Consider the following 26,804-nt stretch of genomic DNA (forward strand, 5'->3'; position numbering starts at 1 on the left):
TGAGTCATTGGTGAATCTGTGGAATTCATTGTCACATTTGTCTATGGATATATGTCTTTGGATATATTTAAAGCAAAGTTTCATAGGTTCTTCATTAGTAAGAACATCAAAATTTATGGGGAGAAGCCAGAAGCTATGTACTTATATTTATTGTGTGTTTGTTTATCATGCTCTTTATCTGATTGTGTTTTTCTTGTGCTGTATCGGATTCGAAGTAACAATTATTTTGTCTCCTTTACACTTGTGTACTGGAAATGGCATTTAACTGTCTTGAAATCAGCTATGATCTAATGGTGGAGCAGACTTGATGGGCAAAACGGCTTAATTCTGCTCTTATATCTTATATATTATATCGTGAACATAGCCCAGCACATCACACAAACCAATCTTCCATCCTTGGACTCACTTTACACCACACACTGTCGGAGCAGTGCTGCCAGGATAATCAAGGACACGACCCACCCAGCCAATACACTTTTTGTCCCTCTTCCCTCTGGGAGAAGGTTCAGGAGCTTGAAGATTCATACGGCCAGATTTGGGAACAGCTTCTTTCCAACTGTGATAAGACTGCTGAACGGATCCTGACCCAGATCTGGGCCGTACCTTTCAAATAGCCAGACCTGACTTGCACTACCTTACTTTACCTTTTCTATTTTCTAATTATGATTTATAATTTAAAAATTTATTTCTATTTACTTCATTTTGTACTTCAGGGAGCACGAAGCGCGGAATCAAATATCGCTGTGATGATTGTACGCTCTAGTATCAATTGTTTGGTGGCAATAAAGTAAAGTAATTATATCTTATGGTCTTCTGAATATTTATCAAGATTCAAATTTATTTATCTTGTCTACATCAAAACATACAGTGAAATTCTTCATTTGCATTAACAACCAACACACTCAGGGGGGTTGCTGGGGCCCTTAAGTGTCTCCACATATTCTGGCACCAACATTGGTATACCTACAATGGCCAGCAGAACAACACAGAATACAACAGGGCAAGCAACAGAAGCCTTATTCCTACTACATATCATCCACCCATGCACACACACAGTCCTCTAACCACAGCGGACTTGGACATGGGCTCGAGCTCACAGACATTGGGCAACAACTTCCCCAGCAAACTCAGAACTGAAAAAAACAATTAAATCTGAGCCATGGCCTCAACAGGAATGGCAGCTCAGCACCATCTTGATTCCTGTCATTTCAAATGCTTGTACCCAACCCTAACCTTCATACTCTGCCTATCTTGTGTTTCTGTACAATGATTCATTGAGGGATGGAACCATTAGCAATGTTGCACAGTTTGTGACACACACATCTTTTTTTTGTTTTAGAGATACAGTGTGGAAGAGCCACTTCCAGCTCAATGAGCCACAACAATCCACCTATTGAACCCTAGCCTAATCACAGGACAATTTACAATGACCAGTTAACCTACTAACCAGTACGATTTTGGAAATGGGAGAGAACCGTAGCAGCCAGAGGTAACCCATGCATTTCACAGGGAGGACCTACAAGCTCCTTACAGACAGCATTGAAATTGATTTTGTTGTGCTAACCACTATGCTACCATGGTGACAAATCTCTTCCCAGTTGCTGCCACATTCACATGTATTTCAAGGTGTCGGAAACATACTATTGTGTTTAATAAACGACGTGCACCAGGAGATATTTCAGTATTGACCTGGCTAGAAGAAAGATTTCCATCTCAATAACACCCTTCGCCTGTATTCCAGCAAGTCCCAAAGCACTTTACTGGTAATAAAGAGGTTTTGAAATGCTCCATGTAGAAAACATGGTGGCCAATTAGCATCAAGCAAACTCACCGCAAACTGCATTATCTTCAGGGACAAATGATCTACTTTGATGCTGTTCATTGTGTGATGAATATTGGGCAAGACTGTAAGGATAATCTCCACAGAATAGATCCATGGGGGACATTAAAACCCAAAGGCAGATAGGAACAATGGTAAAATATTAACATATGAATTAGGAATAGTTGTAGGCTAGTAAGCTCCTTGATCCTGCCCTGATCTGATTGCAATTACAACTCCAAGTCCCTATCTACTCACTGCAACCTTTCACCCCACCCCAGTTTATCAAGGATCTATCTACTTCATTTTAAATGCCTTGGAGTCAGTTAAGTCCACCTGAACTGGCATGCATGGTTTTGGTCTAATGTCTCATCCGAAAGAAGGTATCGGCAGTAGTATAGCACTCCCTCATTACTCTGCTGGAGACTGAGTCAGTGATCCTGTGCTCACATCTCTGCAGTGGGTCTTGTACCTGGAGCCTCTTGCGTTGGAGGCAAGAGAAACACACAGCTAACCCAGAAAGGTAATTGAACTTACAGTTCACCAAAAAATATTAATTGCACATCATTAAGGTGTACGATTTTCCCCTCATCCATCTCAGGCCTGTGTTGTGCATTTAACTGAAATAGCCTCCATTGCTTTATGCATCGTCTTTCCAGTCTCAGTCTTTCCAGGTATTGATGGCCCTTTCTGTGAAGATCTATCTCCTGATGTCTGTCAGGTCTCAACTGTTTATTTGGTTGAACTTTGAAACCCGGGTTCATTGTTTCATATCTATATAGTGTCTTACGTGGTTCCACAAGATTCAAACAATGTCTTCAGAATTTCAATCCTGATTTCCAGTTCTGCAGTGGAAAATTTGTGTTAAATAGGAATGGGCAAAACTACAACATGCCAGCTCTTTAGCAATAATACCAGATTCTAGTTGAGGAAGTAGGCATGAACAAGCAATCAGCTACTCGGCTATATTTTTCATGGTACCCAAATTAATACTTCGAATTACCTTTAGTCTTTACTAATCTTCTAAGAATCTAGACTCGAGTGTTGCTTACAATTCCTTCATGTGACATATTAGATTTAAGTTCTTGTGGTTAAAAATATAAACCTTAAGAAAGTGTCTGCTGCAAATAACAAGGTTCACAGGCCACATTCTTGAGGTACTCACTTTATAACTTTGGCAGGTTATTCAATATTCATTACTTTGTTTAATTCAATATTTAGTGCCTACTGATATCAGGGGAATGAAGTTGATAGGTAATATGTCCATTGAATAGTGCCTAGGAATTCTTAGCCAGTTAGCACAGCTGATAATAGTGACTGGTATACAGATTCTTCAGCACTAAGTCATGTCATACAGGTGGGAATGTTGAGCTTTGTAAGATCTGGCATATTAACTAAAAACTAGTGGGAGTCTTGCCCTTTATTCACCCAAAATACTGGACCTATATTGAAATCTGAAGACTGAGTTCACTAGATGCATATTGCCAGTGACTGTGGAACAAAATCACTTGAAATTCAAACCAACAATGACATAAAGCTCCAATGAGCCACTATCAAGTTATTCAGAAATCTCAATAGCTTGGCATCTGTCTCACCAAGTGTTGTTTCTAGTATCATTCAGATCCCATTTCCTTGCTCACGAAATTTAACAGGTTCTGATTCCCACTCATTCTTTAAGCTCAGCAGGATCCCATTTCCATGTCCCCTTTTAAACTTAGCAGGTTTCTATAAGACTCCACTACACAATAGTTTAAAATATCCCAGGCTACCACCACCAGAGCATGCGAGATTGATGGAGTTGTACCCAGCTGAATGATTAGAGGAACGGCAGGGGTGTGGAGGTTGGAGGCTGAAGGATTCGGACTGTCTTGATGTTAGAGGACGATGTATGGGCATGGGTGGGAGGGAAGAAGGGGCCCTGTTTTGCTTTGTTGTTTGTGTTCTGCCAAGCATTGTGGTGCTGGAGTGTGTGATGACACTTGCGGGCTGCCCCCAGCACTTCCATGTGTATGATGGTTGTTAACACTTTTGAATGTACATGTGATGTTGTTATTGTTGTTCCTTTTCTTGCCTTGTGGCGCATCGGGCGACATTTTTTTCGCCATTTCTATAGCATTTGACTGTTTTCCTACGGGGCTGAGTTTCTAGCTCGACACTCACCCCAGCACGGGCGTGCAAGGAGCCGGCCAGATTCGAACTTGGGGCCATTCACCTCGAGGTCAGGTGCTGATGTTACTACACCACCGACTGGCTATTATACATGTGATACATAAACTTTAATCTGGAATCTTGAAACTTAAATGGCTGAGTGACTTCCTCCTATCCTGTATGGTTATTTTTCATATTTTTGATATTGTTTCCCTTGAAATCCATCAGTTCAACATGAGCATCTGTGCCTCAGTCTGGAATTTCTAAACCTCTCCAACCCTCTCTCTTGAAACACTATCGCCTTATCCATGTTTATGATCATTTGCTCCAAATAGAGGCACAGACCAAATTTTGTTTGATAAACCTTGTGGTTTGCCGGTGACTGTGTATCAAGTGAAACATTACACAGATGCCAAGAAACTGCTTTCTGAGGAGACCTACCACGTATAACCTTGAGCTCCATGGTCCCATGTACAGTTAACTCGACCCTTGGGTGTTGCTTGCTTTTTGATGATCTGTGCAACTCATGCACAATGCAGCAGTAAGTTCCCTTGTCCTCTGGTACCAATCTAGTCAGGCTGACCCAGAAGTTTCCCCTATGGTCGGAATTCATATAGACTCCATTTCCTTTATAATGAGTGTGGTGGTCTTTGAAAGAAGTGTTACGGATATGAATCTTCTCTGCACATGTGTTATTCTTGCTGTGGCTGAAGTACCATAATTTGGCCAGCACGTCATGCATGTCCCTGAGGTGTCCAGAGAGGCTGCATTTGAAGGTGACATTAAGTCCTTCTGGACACGTATACACTGCGTGATCACTTGATACCTTCAGCTCCATGGCCAGATCTGCAGAAAGTAAAAGCAAAGAAGCATAAAGATGTGCAATCTTGAGGTACATTTCGCATCAAGAGGTCACAGGAAACGTTAGCTTTTGTGAATCTTGAAAATTAAGATCAACTAATATAAGTGCAACTGGAGCATTCTACTCGCTCTTGAGGACAACAGTGGTATGTTGGTTCGCCAAGAAACAGACTTTCATGGATTTGATTCCATAAACTCTTGATTCATCCATGAAGCCATTGCAAGGAGTTTTATAACCTATTGAAAAAGTACTTGTAGTATGTATTCAGTGCAGTGTTATAGGCAACACTACCAACTCTGCAAGACTGTAAAAATAACATGATAATCTATGTGAGGTGGTGTGATCTACAAGTACTCAGATATTGTATATTTCCTCTGTATTTAAACTTAATTGTCATGTAAGTTTTTATCCACTCTCCCCTCTTTCCCCCACCCCCCATACCTTATTCTCCCAGGTTTTGGATTGATATGTCACCCAGCAGCTCACACAGTGTGGATTCCTTCACAAAGTTTCACTGATGGTTGTTGAGCTCAAGTTTCTGGAGCAGGACTTGAACCCACAATATTCTGACTCAGAAATTGCAACAAAAAGCACGGCGCAATCCTGACTGCTGACACAGTGCAGTACACTCATTATTACCCATGTTGATATTAGCACACAATCTGTGAGGTGGGACTCACAAAAAGGAAGCCATATTTTGCATGTGATGATCAAATAGAAATTAAATTATTGGGCTGGCAGTCCAAAAGCCTAGATTAATGGTCTTTTGATGTGTTAAAATCACACCAGCATGGCTGGGGAATTTGAATTCACTTAATAACTTTGGAATAAAAGATAATATTAATGGCCATGATTTTGTAGAGTCTAAGATGATACCAAAAAAGGGAAGTCTTTGTGTGCAGCTCTAAATCATCAAAACATACCCATTGTGGACTTCTACAGCTAAAATCCAGATTTTTATTAGAATTGCAAAGTCTTGCCTTACAGTTGTCTCTCAGTTACACTTAATTATTATTTTTAGACTCAGGTTGATTTTCTCAAGTTGTTCTGGTGATCACATAACCAAGGGGAAGGGGGGGCTGTTCACGTCCTCCAGTACTTTTATAGACCAGTGGGTTAGATACAGCGTGCCAGATGCTCTGCTGCCAGGATGTATCTGTGTCCAAATCATAATTGTTTTATTAAGTACAAGTAGAATTGATTAACTATTTATGTGCTTTTAAATTCACGATGGCGCATAGAAGAAATGACTAACATTCCTTCTCTGCCATTCCATGTCTCGTCTCCTGGGATGCTTCCCTTGAAGCCCTTCCCCCCGACAAATCTGGTGTGACAGATTCAAAACTTCTTGTTTACAAATATAACCATGGTGCTAAGAAGAAGCTGTGATATTTTCAGAAGATGATTTAAATGTTGCAAGAGGCATGCTCTGTGCAATGAGGTATCTGAAACTCAAAATAGTAAAACAAAGATATGAAGAAGGCATGTTTTGTCCTAGAATGGGACGATAGTAACCAAAGCCATTTGGCCCTTTGTGCCTGCACTAGTCCTTTGGTTATGTCTCCAGTTAATTCTTTTGCCAGTCTTTCACCATTGCCCTGCATTTCATTCCCCCTTTCAACTATTTAATCAATTCCCCATTGAATGAGACTATTGTATCTATCTACAGTTCCCACTCAGGCAGCACCTACCAAACTTTACTGTGCAAAAAATAATTTATCGCACACAACAGACCATTCAGCCCACTTGATCTATGCTATGTTACCCAGATCTTATTTTCTAATCTCTTGAATCTATCTGCACTGAAACAGTAACTTGAGATCATCAACAAAATAATTGAATTGCGTGTAGCTGAAGGGGTGCTTTCATTTTTTCATCACTTTGTGAAGTACACCCTGAAACATAGTTAAAAGGTGCCTTGTTTGCCTCTGCTCTGCTTCGCCAGCAGTTCATTTCTAACTTTAAAAATACCTTCATAGTTTTGGTCAAATCTTTGTCCATATGAGTAGAAATCAGCAATAACCACAGGAGGAAAGGCAGTCCTCACACTGTCTACTAACAGTTAGCCCGTGGGTGATGGTTAATGTTATCATCTCTCTTGAACCCATTGTTTAATGAGCAGCTAATCATAAACACAAGAGTTTCTTCAGATGCTGCAGATCCAGGGTAACACACACATAAAGTGCTGGAGGAACTCAGTGGGTCAGGCAGCTTTAGTACTGATGAAGATTCTGGTGTGCTTTATCAGTCCTGATGAAGGGTCTCAGCCCGAAATGCTTACTGTTTTTCCTCTCCGTAGATGCTGCTTGACCTGCTGAGTTTCTCCAGCATTTTGTGTCTAATGAGCGGTTGCCCAGAGAAGTGAAACAATGCACCCCTGCATGCTCCCATGTCACACTTCAAAATAGAAAAGAGCACAATCATACTTCTGCATCAATAACAAGAAAGAATCGTATTATTGACTTTCTCAAAATACAATCCAGCCAATAAGGCTTTACTGTTTCTGGGGTGCAGGGAGTACTCCGTTGTAACTCCTTTAAATGAATATAGGGCAGAATGATTCTTTTGCACATTGGTTGTTCGTCCACCTCTATGTGTAGCTTTTAATTGATGCTGTTGCATTTCTTTGTATCTACTGTGAATGCTTGCAAGAAAATTAATCTTGGAGTACTACATAATGACATATATATACTCTGATAATAAATTTACTTTGAACTCACCATAATCTGTTCCCACATGATTTTCCCATGTAGTTCCTGACTGAGGCTGCCTACAGCCTTTAAACAAAAGGAGACGCAACCATAGTTGTGCAGCAGGACATTAGTATGCTATATTAATAAACATTAGGATAACAGCTGGATGCATTAGCCTAAAATTTCCTTCCCAGAATGCTGCAAACAATACTGCCATGTTTGTTTAACCTAGGGTGGAGCAAACTTGTGCTGATTTTGGAGTGAGTTGACATTTAGCTGGAAATTTAACAACTTTCTGGCAGAATTTCTTGAAGGCAAGCAAGATTCTTCTATTGTAGAGGACCCAAAAGTAATGCAGCACCTGCTGTCTTCCTCCATTCTGAATTACAGCTGTCCAGGCCCGAGCAGCAACTCCACTCCTTCCACAGAACTATCAGATTTTTCAAATATCACTTTCCCTGACCCACCATGTAGGCCATATCCTTTTCTTGCTACCACCATCAGATAGGAAGCATTGAAGTCTTAGATCCCACACTACCAAGTTCGGAAACAGTTACTACCCTACAACTTTTGACAAGAACCACAGATGATCTAAGCACAGCAGCTTAGAGGTTAGCGTAACACTACCACAGCGTCAGTGGTTCTGGTTCAGTCCCACCACAGTCCTGTAAGGAGCTGGTACATTCTTTCCTTGACCGTATAGGTTTCCTGCATGCTCTGGATTCATCCCACGTTCCAAAGATGTAAGGGTTAGTATGTTTGTAGATTAATTGGCCACGCAGGCAAAATTGAGTGCTGTGGGCTCGTTGGTCCAGAAGAGCATGTTACCATGCTCGAGATTCAAGATCGTTTAATGTCATTTCCAGTACACAAGTGTAAAGGAGAACGAAATAATTGTCATTCCAGTTCTGATGCAATATATAAAAACCACACTACGATAAAGAGCACAAATAAATATAAATATAGAATATAACTTATATATATAGATTGATTATATGTACATGAAGTGAGACCAGGCACATAACGCGATTGACAGGAGGTGATGAAGTAGTGGTGGTGGAGGGTGTGGTGGGGTGGGGTGGGTTAGTGGGTGGAGGTGTTGATCAGCCTTACTGTTTGTGAAAACTATCTCTAAATAAAAAATAAAAACACATCTCCTGAAAGTAATGTCCTCCACCACCCCGTGCGGCTCTCTCAGAGCATCCACTCCCCCCTCGCATTCATTCTGCCTTCCCGTCTCTCATCATTGCAACATCCATTCAGGAAGCCGCAGTTCCAGTGCAAAACTATGGAGAGGTCGCTTCTATTGTGTGTCCCTGGAAGGGCTGCCTCCCAAACTCAGAACTGCAAAGTCATGCTGGCACCTGTGTGCTTTTGCAGCTAACCGCAGCCACCACTTACTTGTGGCCACACTGCGCCAGTATATGTGGATACTGGATCGGCGGCTACAGCCACCCAAAGACCCACTAATATACAACCCCTTAGGAGAACATCACACTCAACTCAAGTGATTGCAGGACCTGGATTTTGCAATTGTTGGGTCTGGTGGCACAACAGAACTGCACTGCGTAAGAAGTGCTATGAAGATTGCTATCTCAATGTTGTTTGTAAATCAGCATTAAGATGACACACATCACTGTTTTAGTCCCAGTTAAAGGAGAAAAAGAGGGAATTTCTAGGCTGGATTTTTATCCATGTTAAACATTATGGAATAACACAGTAAAGTGTTGTCTCTAAGTTAACACTTCGTTTCTTAAGGTCGTTTAGCACACAACAGTGACAAAATAGTGAGTTTAGTGTAAATCCCTGTTATCCTGTCCTAGTGCACAGTTGACTTGTGATTCCGTCTGGCTAATGCCCCTGCTTTTGGCAACATTCATTCGATTTGACTGCTTTGTAGTGACAGGACGATTTAGGCATTCTGCATCCAACACAATTCATATGTTCGCTCCTCACTTCAGACTTGTGGCCACATCATCCAGGCTGTCACTTGCATGCAGCACTGCACCAGCAGAGGTGTCAACTTTCAGGTAGGCTATTTAACTGAAAGTGTCGTCTCTCTCTTGTTATAGTCTCGAGACCCTATTATCCTATAACCTCATGGCCACCATTTCTGCCTCAAACTTTCTGACATAAACAAAACTTGCTTATTGAAAATAGTAAAATCCAAATATCTGATCATTAGGTTGAAAAGGGTTAATTGTGTGATAAATGACTGCCTTGCTTCCTAGTGTAATGCTAGCAGCTATTCCTTGCATTTATTTATTAGATGCAAGTGTTTGGTTGGGGGAGGGGGAGAGGTTCCCTGAAGATTCAAGATTCAATATTGTTTAATGTCATCTTCGATACTAAAATGTAAAGGAGTGCAAAATAATTGTAACTCCAGATCCAATGCAGCACAAAACGCAATATGATATAAGAACACAATGATTAAAAAGCACAACATATATAAATACATAAGATAGTTTATGTTCATAGGTTACACGTCCATAAAGTGACACTAGGCACAGGAGTGTCTGTACATAAGGTGACTGACAGGAAATCAGATAGTAGCAGTGGTGGGTGTTGTGGAGGGGTGAGTTAGTGGGTGGAGATGTTGATCAGCCATCCTGTTTGGAGAAAGTAACGGTTTATGAGTCTGTTGATTCTGATGTGGATGCTACATGGCCTCCTCCCTAATGGGAGTAGGGGCAAGAGTCCATGAGCAGAGTGGGTGGGATCCTTAATGATGTTACTGGCCCTTTCCCAGCACCTTTCTGTATAAATGTACTTCATAGCAAGTAGGCTAGTGCTGGTGATGCATTGGGCAGTTCTGACTACTCACTGCAGAGACTTCCTGTCCACTACAGTGCAGTTTTTTTCCATGCAGTGATGCAGTGTGTTATGATGCTCTCCACCGCACATCTGTGGAATGGTGTGAGTATTGATTGCATAGTCCAGCTCTCTTCAACCTCCTCAGAAAGCAGAGGCATTGGTGAGCTTCCCTGATTGTGTAGGGTAGTTCTGGGACCAGGAGAGGTTGTGCAGGATGTGCACCCCCAGGAGTTTGAAACTGCTCACAGTTTCCTCTGCTGGGCTGCCAACATAAAGACGAGCAAGACATGCAAGCTGACGGTTCCTTCAAGGGAAAAATGTTAAATGGTTATAAGCCTCTATAAAAGGTAAAGTACCACAGAAGCTGTAAATCTGAAATAAAACAGAAACTGCTGAAGATGCACAACAGTTCAGGCAGCATCACTAGAGAGAGAAATAATGTTTTGGGTTGATGATCCTATAATTAATTTTAGCTAAAATGTGCTTACTTCATTGAATGGTGGTATTGTTTCAAACCACTCAATGAAAAATTGTCAACTTTTAAAAGTATTCCTGCTTCTATCTCCATGCCAATTCTCTCTGCCTTTAGCTCCAAAGTGGTGCATCTGTTATTAATAGCCTTTTTTTTACATCAACCATCCTGACTTTGTTTCTGATAAAATACGTGCGTGCTGGGATGAACTAAACCTCAAGCTGCTAAAGCTAGTGGGCTGCTGCTGCAGCTAGAGAAGTAAGGAAACAGGTGGTCAGTACTTCATTTACTGTGATTCATTGTCTTGACTAAAGCCCACCCTCGGCTCTCCTGGAGCATACGGCTTTGGATTGTGACATCCCTTCCTGGAAGCTTTTAAACTATGTCCCCATACACTGCATAGACTCTGATCCTAAATTTTTCTTCTGTCTTTTTCTGCCTAACACAGATATTGCTGGCATTGTCACAGATGGGAGGTACTTGAATAAGGAGCTCAGTATTGGCATTCAAAAAGCAAGATATTTCACATGCTGGAAATATTAAAAAAGCAGACAATGTAGGTCAGGCTGTATCTGTGGGGAGAGAAATAAGAGTTAATGACCTTTAATTAGAAGGCTCCTGAAAAGTCATTGACCGAAAACCCTTCTTAGCATTTTCTCTCATCTGCATTGCAAGACCTGAGGTGGTTAAATATGGTTAAGATTATTCATCATCATTAAGTGCTGTGACTATGACGTGGGCAGTTGTGGTCTCCTTGACCCCTTGGTTGTTCTTGTCAAATTTTTCTGTAGAAGCGGTTTGCCATTGCCTTCCTCTGGGCAATGATTTTACAAGACGGGTGACCCCAGCCATTTTCAATACTCCTTAGAGATTGCCTGGTGTCAATGATTGCATAACCAATACTTGTGATATATATCAGCTGCTCATACGAGCATCCACCACCTGCTCCCATGGCTTCACATGACCCTGATCAGGATGGAAGGGGGCCTAAGCAGGTACTACATCTTGCCCAAAGGTGGCCTGCTGTCACGCAGAGAGGAATGCCTTTGGTAGAGACATATCCTCACCCTGCCACCCATAAGCTTTTTAGGAAAGTTAAAATATTGATTTTAACATCAGAACATGAATTTGAGTCTAGTACTTTGTTAAATAGGTAAGTTGATATTACTCACTTGATTTCTGATGACTCAGTTAAAATATAACTACAGTGGATTCCAGTTAATTGGGCCATCAGTTAGTTGGAGCTGCTGTCTATTTGGGACAACCCATAAAAAACAAAAACAAATTTAAAAAAACTGGCAGGATTCCATGCTACTTAAGTGGTGCTGGAGACTTGCCAGACAGGTTCCAACTGGCGCCAACATTGGTAGCCATTAGTTGCCATACTGTGCTTGGTGACAAATAAGTAGTAAGACAATTTAGAATTATTTTGCTCACTGTGGTTTCAAGCATTCAGACTTGAAGATGCCAGAAATGGCCAAGCATGAAAAGGAAATGGCTTCACCACTTCAACAAGTTAGGAACTACGAAGAATTTGAAGGTATCAACAATCACCTTAAATGTTAACTTTGGTCCTCACCCAGGCACTTAGCTCTCACCTGTGGCTCCAAGTAGCAAATTGCATGCAACAGAGGCCACACCCCAGTCCGCCGCTTCGATGGGAGGACGAAACCAGGTGATGGTAGCCAGCCGGTCCCATACTCTGTTGAAATGGGGATATACCTGTCCTAGCATGCCAAGTTATCTCCAGTGGACTAGGCATATGAGACCTAATGACCAAGAAGTCGGGTCTGTCTGCAATGCTTTGTAGAGAGCAAAGAGCATGAAAAGACACAGAATAAGTCATGGTCAGCCATTGCAACCAGAGAAGACCCCTGCTTTAACGTCTACTCTTACCACTGGACCTCAACTTCTGAGAGCGAAGAGTGGAACTGCCCTAGTGTAATGGCTTCTCCACTTTAAAAACTCTCCCATGCAGGTCTCCTGTCATCGTCTGATAAAACAGGCGACCGCCATTAGTATTGGTAGTGTTCTAATTTGTTCTGTATTTTGTTACTCAATTAAACGATCGTTTGTCTTTTTAATACCTTTTTAACAATTTCCTTGAAATTTTGGCTATTGGGGCAGCTGCATAATTGGGCTAAAATATACTGGTCCTGATGTGCCCCAATTAACTGGAATCCACCATACTTAACATTTTTCTCCATTTATATTGAACAGGCCAGTGGCACCATTAAAGAAACTGGCACACGAATGTCATTCAGCCATGTCCATTCCCAACATTTCCTTTGAGATTCACATACAGTAAATAGCTGCCTGTTGTGCAGTCTATTGCAGCATATCCATTAAACAGGAATGAGATGTTATGGCCAGCTATTTTGTTTTGGCAGCACTGACAAAGGGAGGAACATTGGCAGCTCGAGTTGTTTTTCAAAGCAGATCTTTCCTGATTTGCCTTAGGACGGAAACATTTGGAAGATGAGTCAGCCATTCAGGCACTTCAGCCTCTGCTATACAGTTAAAAATCACAGCTCATCTCTGACAACACTTCCCACACCATCTCCATATCCTTTTGAAAAATGCCCATGAAATGTTCTTTGATCTCTTGGATCAAAGCAACAATGGACTCTAAACATCTGCTGGAGCTTTACCTTTTCACTTTGTGTCTAAAGGTGCATTACCTCTATTGATCTTTACCAGCTTGTGCCGTGGAGCCACTAACCTATTTAGTTTAAGTGGAAGGGGAGAAATGAAAGGGAAGCTGTGTGCTAAGGTGGAAGGTAGAAGAAAGTGAGTCATTAAAGAGATGGTGCAAGATAACAAAAGAGTGATGGGACAAGGAAGAAAAGCTGACCGTGGAGAAATGTAAATAGAAATAACAGAATCATTTGAAACTGGCAAAAGAGTATTCTGTGTATACTGGAAATCTGTAATCTGAGGAAAGGTTGAGCAAGCTACCTCTTTACTCTTTGGAGCAAAGGTAGATGAGAGGTGACAGAAGTGCATAAGATGATAAGAGGCATAGATAGACCATAAGACAAAGGCTATTCAGCCCATTGAGTCTGATGTGCCATTCCATCATGGCCAATTTATTGTCCCTCTCAACCCCATTCTTCTGCCTTCCCTCATAACTTCTGAAACCCTGACCCATCAAGAAACTAACAACTTCTGCTTTAAGTACACACAGTGGCCTGGCGTCAACAGCTGTCTGTGGCAATGAATTCCACCCATTCGCTACTCACTGGCTAAAGAAATTCCAAATGGGTGTCCCTCTATTCTGAGGATGTGTCTCAGAATAGAATGGACAGCCAGTGCCTTTTCCCCAGAGTGGCAATAGTTAATACAAGAGGACATTCTTTTAAGGTGAGTGGAGGAACGTATAGGAGGGATGTTAGGAGCAGGTTTTCTACACAGAGAGTGGTAAGAGAATGGAACACACTGCCGGAGGTGGTGACAGAGGCAGATACACCAGGGACTTTTAAGAGACTTTTAGATAGGCAAATGGATGAATGAAGAATGGAGGACTTATGGGGGCAGGAAGGGTTAGATTGAACTTAAAAACTATAGAGTCAACACAACATCGTGGGCTGAAGGGCCTGTCGTGTGCTGCACTGTTCTATGAAATGAAAATGCTGGAAATGCTCAATATCTAGATTTGCTCAACTTCAAACCAGAAAGGTGTAATGCCTCTTTGTAAAGAGAAGATGCCGCTTCTCCAGTCTCCATTAACCTACAATGTTAGTGAAACCAAGGACTGAATTAGAGGCATGCTCGAAAGGATTCTGAAAAGCGTTCACCTACTCTTAATTTGTTCTCCCCAAACTGCAAGGGACTATTTCTTCTTATGATGCACCAAATACCATAACACAATGTACCCAGGACATCTTCAAGGAGCGGTGTCTCAAAAATGCAGCGTCCGTTATTAAGGACCTCCAGCACCCAGAGCACGCCCGTTTCTCACTGTTACCATCAGGTAGGAGGTAATGAAGCCTGAAGGCACACGCTCAGCGAGTCAGGAACAGCTTCTTCCCCTCTGCCATCCGATTCCTAAATGAACATTGAACCCTTGGACACTACTTCCTTTTTTAAAAAATATATAGTATTTCTGGCTTTTGCAAGTTTTTTAACCTATTCAATATACATATATTGTATAGAGTATACTGAATAAGATTTAATTATTTATTATTGTTACTATTTTATTTTTTTCTTCTATACATTACATTATTACATTGAACTGCTGCTACTAAATTAACAAATATCACGTCACATGCCAGTGATAATAAACCTGATTCTGAGTCTGACATCTCTTGTTCATCCAGTATTCTAAAATTTTTCTAAAGATTAGATTTAATTGTCACATGGATATCGAAACATCAAAACCTAAAGTGAAATGTGTCATTTTGCATCAATGACCAACACATTCCGAAGATGCTGGGATAAGTCAGCATCAACATATCAACTCCAGGACTTAATAACCTTAACTTACGTGTCTTTGGAACATGGGAGTAAAATAGAGCAGCTGGAGGAAGCCTATGTAATCATGGGGAGAACATACAAATTCCTTGAGGACAGCGACGAGATTTGAACCCCATTCTTATACTTGTCGTTGTAAGGCATAATTCTAACCACTGAACTACCATGCTGCCTTTATGCAACAAGCAAACTTTTAATGTAAATAAGCTCAGCAGTAAATTTCATTTCGAGGGTTATCCATAATCAGTGTGAAGAGATATTTTTAGTTTATTTATGTTCAGGGCAGTGCAGTTATGATCTTATTAGTAACAACATTGTCATTGAATATTTGACCCATTATGCGACACTAAGTTCATTTGATTTGGTTTGGTTTTCCTGAGGTTTACAATAATAGTTTGGCCATAAAATACAGAATTCCAATATAGACAATAGACAATAGGTGCAGGAGTAGGCCATTCAGCCCTTTGAGCCAGCACCGCCATTCACTGTGATCATGGCTGATTATCCACAGTCAGTACCCCATTCCTGCCTTCTCCCCATATCCCTGGACTCTGCTATCTTTAAGAGCTCTATCATAACTCTTTCTTGAAAGCATCCAGAGTATTGGCCTCTACTGCCTGCACCATAGAATATTGCTATTTTAAAGGGTAATGAGATGACATGTAATTTGGCAATTTCTTTAAAGGTTTGTGCTTAGAAAATTCTGTACTGTGTGTGATATGGCGCATTTGAAATGTTCTTATGCAACAGAAACAGAAAACAGTGCAAATATTAATGAGGTCAGGTAACCATCAAAGGAGAACAGAATTAACATTACAGGTTAAAACATCTTTTTTTCCTGAGTTGTTGAGTCTGTTTTATGTTTGCACAGCTGCTACCTGACCTCCTGAGCATTTTCAGTTTTTATTTCAGATGTCCAGCACCTTCAGTATTTTGATTTTGAAGGTGTGAATCTACTTTCATTCTTTTCGGTAAATGAATAATCTGGGACAGGATGCAGGGGTCAGAGTCATTGAAGGCGTGGGGGAGGTGGATGATGATTCAGTTTTGTTTCCTACCTGCATTTGAGTATCATGTTAGATAATGTGCTGATGCAGTTCTTGAACCCACAATTTTCTGTAGTAATCTTATTGAACCTTATTAGATCGTTGTCTAGATAATACTGTGGCAAAGGTATTACAATGCATTTGCTAACGTCACAAGGACAGATAATAAGTCAGCTCCAGTTGCTGGATAAAGTTTCCACACCCACACAACAGCATCAAATTTTGACTATTTTACCATTGAACGGTACTGTGGACATTTATAATCAAAATAGGTAGGTTAGGAATTTTTGATCTAAATTTGTGATCTAGTGGGTGTGCACAAAAGCATGATTTACAGTTCTGATGAGACCTTTCAGAATGTCAGCTGTAGAATATAAAGCCAGCTGGTTATACCGCAAAATGTTACAACATATGGACTAACTTGCAAGAACTTCACAACTTATGCTCTCAGTATTATTGATTTATTTGTGTATGTATTATATTTGCACGGCTTGTCTCCTTTTGCCTATCGGTTGTCTGTCAGTCGTTCAGTTTTGTTTTTCATTGATTCTATTGTATTTCTCTTTGCGTCTGTGAATGCCTGCAAGAGAATGAACCTCAAGGTAGTATATGATGACATATACAGTCCACACTTTGATAATAAATTTACTTTGAATATTGAAGCTGTGAGCCACAAGCTGCCTCCAGAAGACAACTCTGCACCATTGGCTGTCTAACCTTAGCTTTTGTTTACTCAAGCAAAATGGGGTGGCATAGCATTGTAGCAGTAAGCACATTGATTTACACCGATCGGGGTACAATTCCTGCAAAGAGCTTGTACATTCTCCCTGTGACTGTGCGGTGTTCCTCCAGGTGCTCTGGTTTCCTCTCACATTCCAAGTATGTATGGTAAGGGTTAGCAAGTTGTGGGAATGCTACATTGGCACTGGAAGCATAGAGTGACACTTAAATAATCTTTTGCTGATTTCATTTCACGCAGACAATGTTTTTCACTGTTTATTTCAATGTGCATGTGACAAATAAAGTTGATAGTTATTCCTTAATACTTAAGTGATGCTGGTAATTTAAAGTTAAATGGACTCAGATGAATAGCAACTATGCTGCTAATGATGCCAGATCCAATGGTGTGAAATGGCCACACTTACCTAGAACTCTGGTCATTTCACAACTTAATGTCCAATGCCGACCTGTAGGCGCTTAAAACACACCTACGATTTACAGAGCTGATACACAAAGACAAATGGCCAGCAAAATAGAAATATTTCACCATGAAGATGAATTGTTGCTGTTAAAAATTTATGTAGGTGTCTTTGAGTACCATCATTGATAGATATACCTGGCATGAAATCAGTGCATCCATGGATTTATTGGATTGATTCCTTGGAAGAGAAAATTATCTTGTAAGAGTTTTTTTTGTGTGAGTGGTTTGGAGATTTCATTGAGAGATACAAGGATCTGAGAGGGGTTAACAGGGTAGATGTTAAGAGACCATGTTTTCCGGGCAGAGAAGCAATGTGTAAACTTGGGATAAAAGGACTGTTAAGAAGAATAAGTTGCTTTATAAAAACAGTTGTAAATCTCTGGCATTTTCTGGCCCAGGCAGTGTTCCTTTATTGTGTATATTCAAGGCGTAAGACAAATAGAACTTTAGAGTGAAAGGAAATCAAGGAATATTAGTTAGAAATAGAAAATGGATGAGTTAGTTAGAGGGTGAGGTACAACTTTATTGAAAATGGCATAGGTTTGAAGTACCAAAAGGCCACTTCCTCTTCTTGCATTTTTCTTTGTGCCTGAGCACTCTCAAACACCCAGAAGCTGATCTCTCTACTGTGGGACTTCAGCACATTGGTACATCCTCTGTGAGCTGCAACAACTGGAAAAAGGGTAAGTTGCATAACTGTAGGAAATATCAGGAGAGAGGGAATAAAGCTGATGGGATTTGTTCTGCTGGGCACCAGCATGGACCCAATGGCCAGAAAAACCTCCTGTGTTACTATAAGTAAATGAACTTACATTAACAAAGTGATATTAACTTATGAAATTCCCCCAGTACACTCTACAGATATATCCCTGTGTAGAGGTACAGGCTGTGCCCATGTAATGAACAGATTCCATTTTTACAGATGTCTGTTTTGTCTGCAAGTTGGCAAGTACACAAAAATCACTTGATATGGTAATTCTATCACCAGAGTAATAAGTGGTATGAAAAACACATAAAACTGGCAAGAAAGAACAGTTACTAGAAGTGGAGAGAGGGAGGGGAAAATAGTTCTGTCATACATGGCAATAAGTATATACGTACATTGGATTTTTGAAGTCAATATTATGGGAGCTTATTCATATGTATGGGTGTCTGTAAGTCGGGCATTCGAAACCTTAGGAAGGCCTGTGTTAGGGCAGGTGGCCAATGAAAGAACATTTTAAACAGGGGAAAGATTGAGAAAGGTTTTTTGGAAAAATTCCAGACAGGAGGCAATGAAAGACTTGTTAAGATTTGTAAAGTTAAAAGAGCTTTGAAAGTTGGGTGTCAGGTTGTACGCTGATGATGCAACGATCCTGATACTACAACATCCTTTCGATCACAATGATACTTTCTCAATGTGAAACTGTCAATGTTTTAGATTTTTTGATATTAACATATGGGCAGATGGGGCTCATCAGCTGTGGTTGGCAGCTCATCTAGGAGAAGGAAATCTCCGATCTCAAACCTCCGCTGCTTTGTGGTTATACCCATTCATGGGGAAGGCTTCGGGAGTAAACCCCGAGGGAAAACTCCAAAGCTGAAGTCCCTAAGGCAGTCCTACATTGAGTTCAATGTTGACTGGCTGCTCCTGTGATGCTGCTGGTACCAAACTGTATCGGTCTCTGCTGTTCCTTTGGGTTCATCAGTTGCATAGAGAGGGGGAGCTTGCTACATGGGCAACAGCTTGCTCGCCATATCGTACTGCCCAGGCCTGCGTATCTAGACAGCTAGGACACAATAAACATAGTCAACTCTGAACAACAGAGGCCTCAGACTCAGACTATTAACATTCTGACCCTATTTCCCTTGAATTAATTTTCTGTATTTCAGCTAATGGAAAGGGTTTCAAAACACTGGGGGTCTCAGTGCCCAACCTTTGCCCGTTAAAAGCTTGCTTCCCAAAATGTCAGGTAAAGCCCAAAAACGTTGGAAGTACTCATCAAATTGAGCAGCATCTGTAGAAGGGAGAGGTATCGTTAATATTGCATCCTGCTGATGCGTCTGATTTGTCAAGTGTTTCCATCATCATCTCTTGTTATTGAAAATGTATGGAAAATGCAGTTGTCTGCTTTTTATTTTTTCCAAAGCATCCTTTATCCAAAATTTATAATTCTGACCATTTCCAAGTATGCAGCAGAATAAAAGCATTTGAAATAGTCCTTTAAAATATGAGAGGTTTGTGTCTCAAAACCACAATTTGCATCTGTTCAATATCAGTCTTTGTGTCTCACTGATTGAGTTCAACACATGCTCAAAGGCTAACCTTAATCTGCTCCTCTGAATATGTCCCACTTGTTGATATGACCATTCATTATCAGTTTAACACTGCTTCATTGAGAGCTGCTGTACCACACAGTGCCCTGCCTTCACATGGTAGAGTGTACATCGTTGAAAAGGGTCTATTACAATGCACAAGGAATCCTTTTTAGCCTCGTTTCATTTCATTTGCTACTAAAACCCTTAACCATGCCTTTGTTAAGTCTATTCTTGGCTCTTCCATTGCTGCCTCTTTCTTAGTTTTCACCAGCCTACCCAAAGCTTTGTGGAACCTGTGTCCAAACTCGCTCCAAGTTCTGGAGACTCAAGGAACTGCAGATACTGGAATCCGGAGTAACACAGAGTAGAGGAGGAACTCAATGAGTCTGACAGCATATACAGAAGGAAATGAGTGGTCAGCATTTCAAGTTGCTGTTGACACAAATGAAGGATCTTGACCAGAAACATCAGATGTTCCTTTACCTTCATGAGTTCCTCTAGCATTTTGTGTGCCAATACGTTCTGTTCATCCGTCATCATTGCTTGCATTGCTTTTTGCCCGAACAGAGCCATAACCTTGAAATTTTCACTCTTTTTTTCACTAAACTCCCTTTATTTATTTATTTTTGGAGACTTGCAATCCTCCAAGAACTCCCTTGTATGATTCTAATTTCTATTGTCCCACCACCAGGAACCATGCCTTTGGCTTCCTTGCCACTAAATTCTGGAATTACTTCCCTTAATTGTGCATTAAGCCCTTGAGTTTTTGCTCATCTGGCCTATTGTGTGGATTATTGGCATATTTTGTTGCATATAACATTTCTGTGAGGCATCCTATTGCATTGTAGCTACAAAATAAATAAGAATGATTGCTGCTTTCTGGGACCAGACAAACTCAAATAAGTGGGGTCCATTTTAAGTTATTTGTTGAAAAGCAAAATTAAAGAACCTGTTCCGTTGGACAGGTGAGGGATTTGTATGGTTTTAGATGCTTAGCAGTTTGGTATGGTAATGGCACTCCACATGACCACGAGAAACTGCAGATAGTTCTGGACACAGCTCAGCACATCACAGAAGCCAGCCTCCCCTCTATGGATTGTTTATAATTCTCACTGCCTCATTAAAGCAGCCAACATAGTCAAAGGTGCCACGCATCCCCAACATTTTCTCTTTGCCCCTCTCCCATCAGCAAGTAGATATAAAAGCTTGAAAGCACATACTACTAGGCTCAAAGACAGCTTCTATCCCACCTCTAGAGTGGATCTCTTGTATGATAAGATGGATTCTCAGCCTTACAATCTAATTCATTGTAATTCTGCAATTTATCGTTTTAGCTGTTACATTTTATTCTGCATTGTTATTGTTTTAACTTGAAATGTGGCGAACATAAATTCATATTGATGCCAATGCCCCCACTCCATTATATAGCACTACAACTCCTTAAACATACGTAGAATTGTAGAGATTAGTGGTGTGATCACTCGAATCGAATATGACGTCCTCCTAAGGAGCTGTTTCTAGGTAGATTCCCTTAATTGAGAATGCCTTTCTGTGACATTATCTAACGTGGGAAAACTGACTAAGGGGCAACTCACACATGGACCTTGACAGATCAGGGTCAGGGGCATGGAATGCAAGGTGACTGCGGATCCTTCACTGCTGCAGTTTTCACTGCCGTTGTTCTGTGTCATTTCTTCTGCCAGATTGGCCGTTGAGATCTTGATTGGATCGTTCTTTGTCTGGAACCTTTCTCTTGATCTTACTGCCATAGGTGACCCTACCAGGAGTTCAGTGTAAGATGGGTAAACTCCAGAAGTGATCTCCCTCAGGATCTCAGGAACTCACAAACCTATCCACCACAAGGTGATGATCCTCAGCGGAGAATAGAGATTACATCACAGGCGGGCCATTGCATCCATTACAACCAAAGAGCTGCCCAAACTCATTTTAATCTCACCTTTCGATCTCTAGTCTGCCAGGTTTGGAGATACCATCTGTCCCTCAAGGGTCTTGTTAACCACAAGGGTGTTTTCTGCCTCAGGCAAACTTTCCATCGTTGTTCACTTGTTGGGTGAAAATGTTTTTCCTCAGTTCTCTTCGCCTATCTTTTTAAAGCTGTTAAGCTTCACCAATTACTAAACTATGAAACCAACTACGAAACTTAAAGCATGAAGCTTAAGCATTAATCTTTCTTTCCAGAAAACAATAAATTATAGAAACATAGAAAACCTACAGCACAATACAGGCCCTTCGGCCCACAAAGCTGTGCTGAACATGTCCTTACCTTAGAAATTACCAAGGGTTACCCATAGCCCTCTATTTTTCTAAGCACTATGTACCTGTCCAGGAGTCTCTTAAAAGACCCTATCGTATCCACCTGTACCATTGTCACCAGCAGCTCATTCCACACACTCACCACTCTGTGTAAAAAAACTTACCCCGACATCTCCTCTGTATCTACTTCCCAGCAGCTTAAAACTGTGTCCTCTTGTGCTATCCATTTCAGCCCTGGGGAAAAGCCTCTGACTATCCACATGATCAATGCTTCTCATCATCTTATACACCCCTATCAGGTCACCTCTCATCCTCCGCCGTTCCAAGGAGAAAAGGCTGACTTCACTCAACCTATCCTCATAAGACGCTCCCCAATCCAGGCAACATCCTTGTAAATCTCCTCCGCACCCTTTCTATGGTTTCCACGTCCTTCTTGTAGTGAGGCGACCAGAACTGAGCACCGTACTCCAAGTGGGTTCTGACCAAGGTCCTATATAGCTGCAACATTACCTCACGGTTCCTAAACTCAATCCCACAATTGATGAAGACCAATGCACCTTATGCCTCCTTAACCACAGAGTCAACCTGCGCAGCAGCTTTGAGTGTCCTATGGACTCGGACCCCAAGATTCCTCTGATCCTTCACACTGCCAAGAGTCTTACCATTAATACTATATTCTGCCTTCATATTTGACCTACCAAAATGAACCACTTCATACTTAACTGGGTTGAACTCCATCTGCCAGTTCTCAGCCCAGTTTTGCATCCTATCAATGACTCGCAGTAACCTTTGACAGCCCTCCACACTATCCACAACACCTCCAACCTTTGTGTCATCAGCAAACTTACTAATCCATCCCTCCACTTCCTCATCCAGGTCACTTGTAAAAATCACAAAGAGTAGGAGTCCCAGAACAGATCCCTGAGGCACAGCACTGGTCACCGACCTCCATGCAGAATATGACCCATCTACAAGCACTCTGCCTTCTGTGGGCAAGCCAATAGTGGATCCACAAAGCAATATCCCCTTGGATCCCATGCCTCCTTACTTTCTCAATAAGCCTTGCATGGGGTACCTTATCAAATGCCCTGCTGAAATCCATATACACTACATCTACCGTGTTTAGTCACATCCTCAAAAAATTCAATGAGGCACGTAAGGCACGACCTGCCTTTGACAAAACCATGCTGACTATTATCAAGTTAAAGCTTGCAAAGTCAGAAAAATAGGATAGTGAAATTAAGGAAGAGGATTCCATGAAATTTGAAAGAAGCCCTTTTTTAGGCCTTTTTATAGAATGTTTGTCTTTAAACTGAACATCAGATTTCACAAAGAGAGCACCCAATTTGGAGGAATGTCATTGTGACTGATGTTATTGCCCCTCCACACCTCTCCAACAGTACTTCTTTATCATTTCCTGTCAGTCGCATTACCTACAGACAATCCTATGACTAGTGTCACTTTTGGGACATACAATCAATCTATGTCTATAAGCTATCTTATGTATTTAAATCTATTGTTTTTTTTATTATTGTGTTCTTTATCTTATTATTTATTTGTGCTGCATCAGATCTGGAGTAACGATTATTTTGTTCTTTGCACGCGGGTACTGGAACTGACATTCAACAATCGTGAATTATGAATATGAAATGCACGATAGGGTTTGGGAAGAGAGATGAGGATATGAGGATCTATTTTAATAAAAGTTGATGTAATAACTCTGACAAATCTCGAAAGCCTTTTTTGGGAAGTAGTTTCGTAACAAACCAGTGAAACTGCTCACGTCCTGAGAGGTTTTCAGTTGCAAGCCAGTCAAGTACCTCATACAAAATTCTGGAGGAACACAGCAAGTCAGGCAGATCTATGGAAAGGAATAAATAGTCGACATTTCAGGCAGAGATTCTCCATCAGGATCAGAAAGGAAGGGAGAAGAAGCCCAAATAAGAAGGGGGAAAGGGGAAGGAATACAAACTAGATGGTGATGGGTGAAGGGGTGGATAAGTGGATGGGGGAGGGGGGCTTGAAGTGAAAAGCTGAGAGGTGATAGGTGGAAGTGGTAAAGGGCTGAAGAAGAAGAAACCTGATAGGAGAGTAGAGGGGCCATGGGAGAAAGGAAAGGAGGAGGGAAACCAGGGTGACGTGAGAGGCAGGTGAGGAGAAGAGTTAAGAGGGAAACCAAAGTGGGGAATAGAAGAAAAGTGAAGGGGGAGGGGGGATTGATGCACCATCAATAACTCTCTGAGACATGAGGTGAGATATGGGCTTTTATTGACTGGAAGAAAGAACAAGTAACAAGCAGCAATTGACCACCATACTACATCCTGGAGACTGAGGGCAGGGCTCAGGCCCCTGTCGCCTTTATACCGGGTTCAGTGGGAGGAGCCACGGTCAGTGGGAGGAGCCATAGGAGCAGTCAGCAGGTGGGGCATGTCCAAACAGGTATATGTAGTTCACCACAGGGATACATACTCCGGTTAGTTGTATTTATTATTCATTTTAAGGGAGAGGCACATTTCATGATTGTACATTTATTAACAACAGGCCTTTTCCTCTCATTCCAGTTTGTGATTTCATTCATTAGTTTAAAATAGCACATCCTGCTGATTAAAACCATTGTGTATGAAACACTCAAAATCATTAAAATGTTCTGTAATCAGGGGCTCTTAAAGAGAATCAGGTATTTTCCTCTGAAAGTTAAATGGAGGTACTCAGATATAAATATTCTTTCTGTCGCTCACCAAGCAGAAGTAGTAGTCTGATACCACGACGCAATCACCACAAAAGCAAGCAAGAAGCTGAAGTAGACCTTATGAAGTACACTCGCCTCACCCAGAATGGGGATGACTGGGTATTTTCCCCTATCATCCAAGTCTGGTAACTGCACAACTATGAGTGACTGCAAATAACCTGATACCATAAGAAATAGAAGAAGAAACAGGCCATTCTGCCTAATGTCTCTGCTAGGCACGCAGAACTGCCCTCACTCACCGTAGCCTTTTCTTCTGTTGGCAGAAGTTTTTGTAGTTTTTTCATTCCCTCATTAAATGATTCTTTTCTCTGTGTAAGTTACCTTATCTGTATACTGTTCTAGGTTTTTCATCACAACTGACAACAATTACATCTGACATTTTGGTTAGAGATACAGCACAGTAATAGGCCCCTCCTGCTAAGTGAGACCGCAATGCCCAATTAAACCTACGTGCATCTTTGGAACGTGAGAGGAAACCCACATGGTCACAGGAGGATGTATGAACTCCTTAGAGCTGCAGAATGGAACCTGGGTTGCTGGTACTGTAACAACATTACGCTGACCACTACACTACCATTTGCATGCATGCCTGAATAAAAATTAAGTGCAAAATACCTCTCTCAAGTTACATCTGGCCAAATACATTTCCCAGCCATGACCACCATTTTATCACATTCTGTCTCTGATGGTCTCCCTCCCCTTTCTCCCTCTTCTCCCCCTTTTCCCCTTCTCTCCCCCTCCTCCTTCTCCCCTTCTTTCCATCTCCCCCTCTCTCCCCTCCCACTCTCCCTCCCTCCTCTTCCTCCTCTCCCCTTGAAGCTTTTAAGTAAAATTATTTAATAATTTTAATGATTTCCTGTGGGCCAATGTGCTCCTAGTGCACAGCGGATCTCAGATCTTTGGCCACTGAAGTCCACTGAGACCCAGAAACTGGAGCCTTGCGATTTCTTCATTGGCCATTGAAAATCTTTTATTTTAAAATGATTTAAATGAGTTATTACTTTCCCTGGACAAGTGAAGAATCTTAATTTTGCTTTAAGATCTCTTTGACAACTCCAGCTTTCTTAGTTCACATTGATGTTTTCGGCCTGAGTCATTTGGCAGAGATTTCAAAACCAATCAAACAAAACCACTTGCACTGATTTGAAGACTGGTTTCAAAAGGGAATTGGAGAAATGTTTAGGGGTGGAAAATTTACAAGTGTACAGGAGACTGAGCCAACTGGTTCTTACAGTGAATCAGCGGGAGATTGATGTGTTGAACGGCCTCTTTCTTCACTAACAACTTGCTAATTTCGAGTGTGTACGAATGAGACAAAATGAAGGGAGTCTTTAGAGAAATAAGGCGCAGGGCAAGGGTGATGTGTTGCAGAGATTTCATTTTAATGACGTGCTCAAAAGCACAGAAATCGTGATGTGTATTTCCTAACAAATGCTTTTTTAAAATCCCAACCCACATCATTTTCCCATGTGGAAGTGTTTAGAAGGCACAACATGAGCTCAATTAGAGGCTAATTGCTGTTGCAAGTTCCTAGTTTAACAGGAAGATCCTTGTGCCGCCATTCAGAGACGATGTCCCTGTTTACCATGTCAATCTGTGACTGGATCCTTCCACCATTCTTTCACTGCTGAATTGGGTCAGATAGCGAGGAGAGGGAGAGAGAGAGAGAGAGAGAAGGGAGGGAGGTAGAGAGATGGAGAGAGAGAGAGAAGGGAGTTAGGGAAAGGGAGGTAAAGAGAGGGAGAAAGGAGGGAGGAAGGGCGAGGAGGACAAGGGCAGGGAGAGAGAGAGGGAGAAGGGAGGGAGATAGAGAGGATAGAGAGAGGGAGGGGACAGAGACAAGGAGAGGGAGGTAGAAGAGAGAGAGGGAAAAGGAGGGAGAGAGAGGAGCAAGCATTTTAGAGAATTAGAACTAAATTGGCAGCAGCAGTTTATTTAAATCCCTTTTTTTGGCA

General features: G+C 41.4%; 2 protein-coding genes across 2 annotated transcripts in view; one reads left to right on the plus strand and one right to left on the minus strand.

The window, feature by feature from the left end:
- cdh23 (cadherin-related 23) overlaps positions 1-26,804 on the plus strand; it is a 1,109,092-nt gene that overhangs the window by 896,834 nt on the left and 185,454 nt on the right. The window lies entirely within an intron of this gene.
- vsir (V-set immunoregulatory receptor) overlaps positions 1-26,804 on the minus strand; it is a 58,981-nt gene that overhangs the window by 19,906 nt on the left and 12,271 nt on the right. Inside the window, exon 2 of the mRNA XM_059946454.1 lies at positions 4,409-4,813. Coding sequence (XP_059802437.1) covers positions 4,409-4,813 — 405 coding nt within the window. The remainder of the gene's footprint in view (positions 1-4,408; positions 4,814-26,804) is intronic.

The sequence above is a fragment of the Hypanus sabinus genome, chromosome 21 (assembly GCF_030144855.1).
Source record: "Hypanus sabinus isolate sHypSab1 chromosome 21, sHypSab1.hap1, whole genome shotgun sequence".
Lineage (NCBI taxonomy): Eukaryota > Metazoa > Chordata > Chondrichthyes > Myliobatiformes > Dasyatidae > Hypanus > Hypanus sabinus.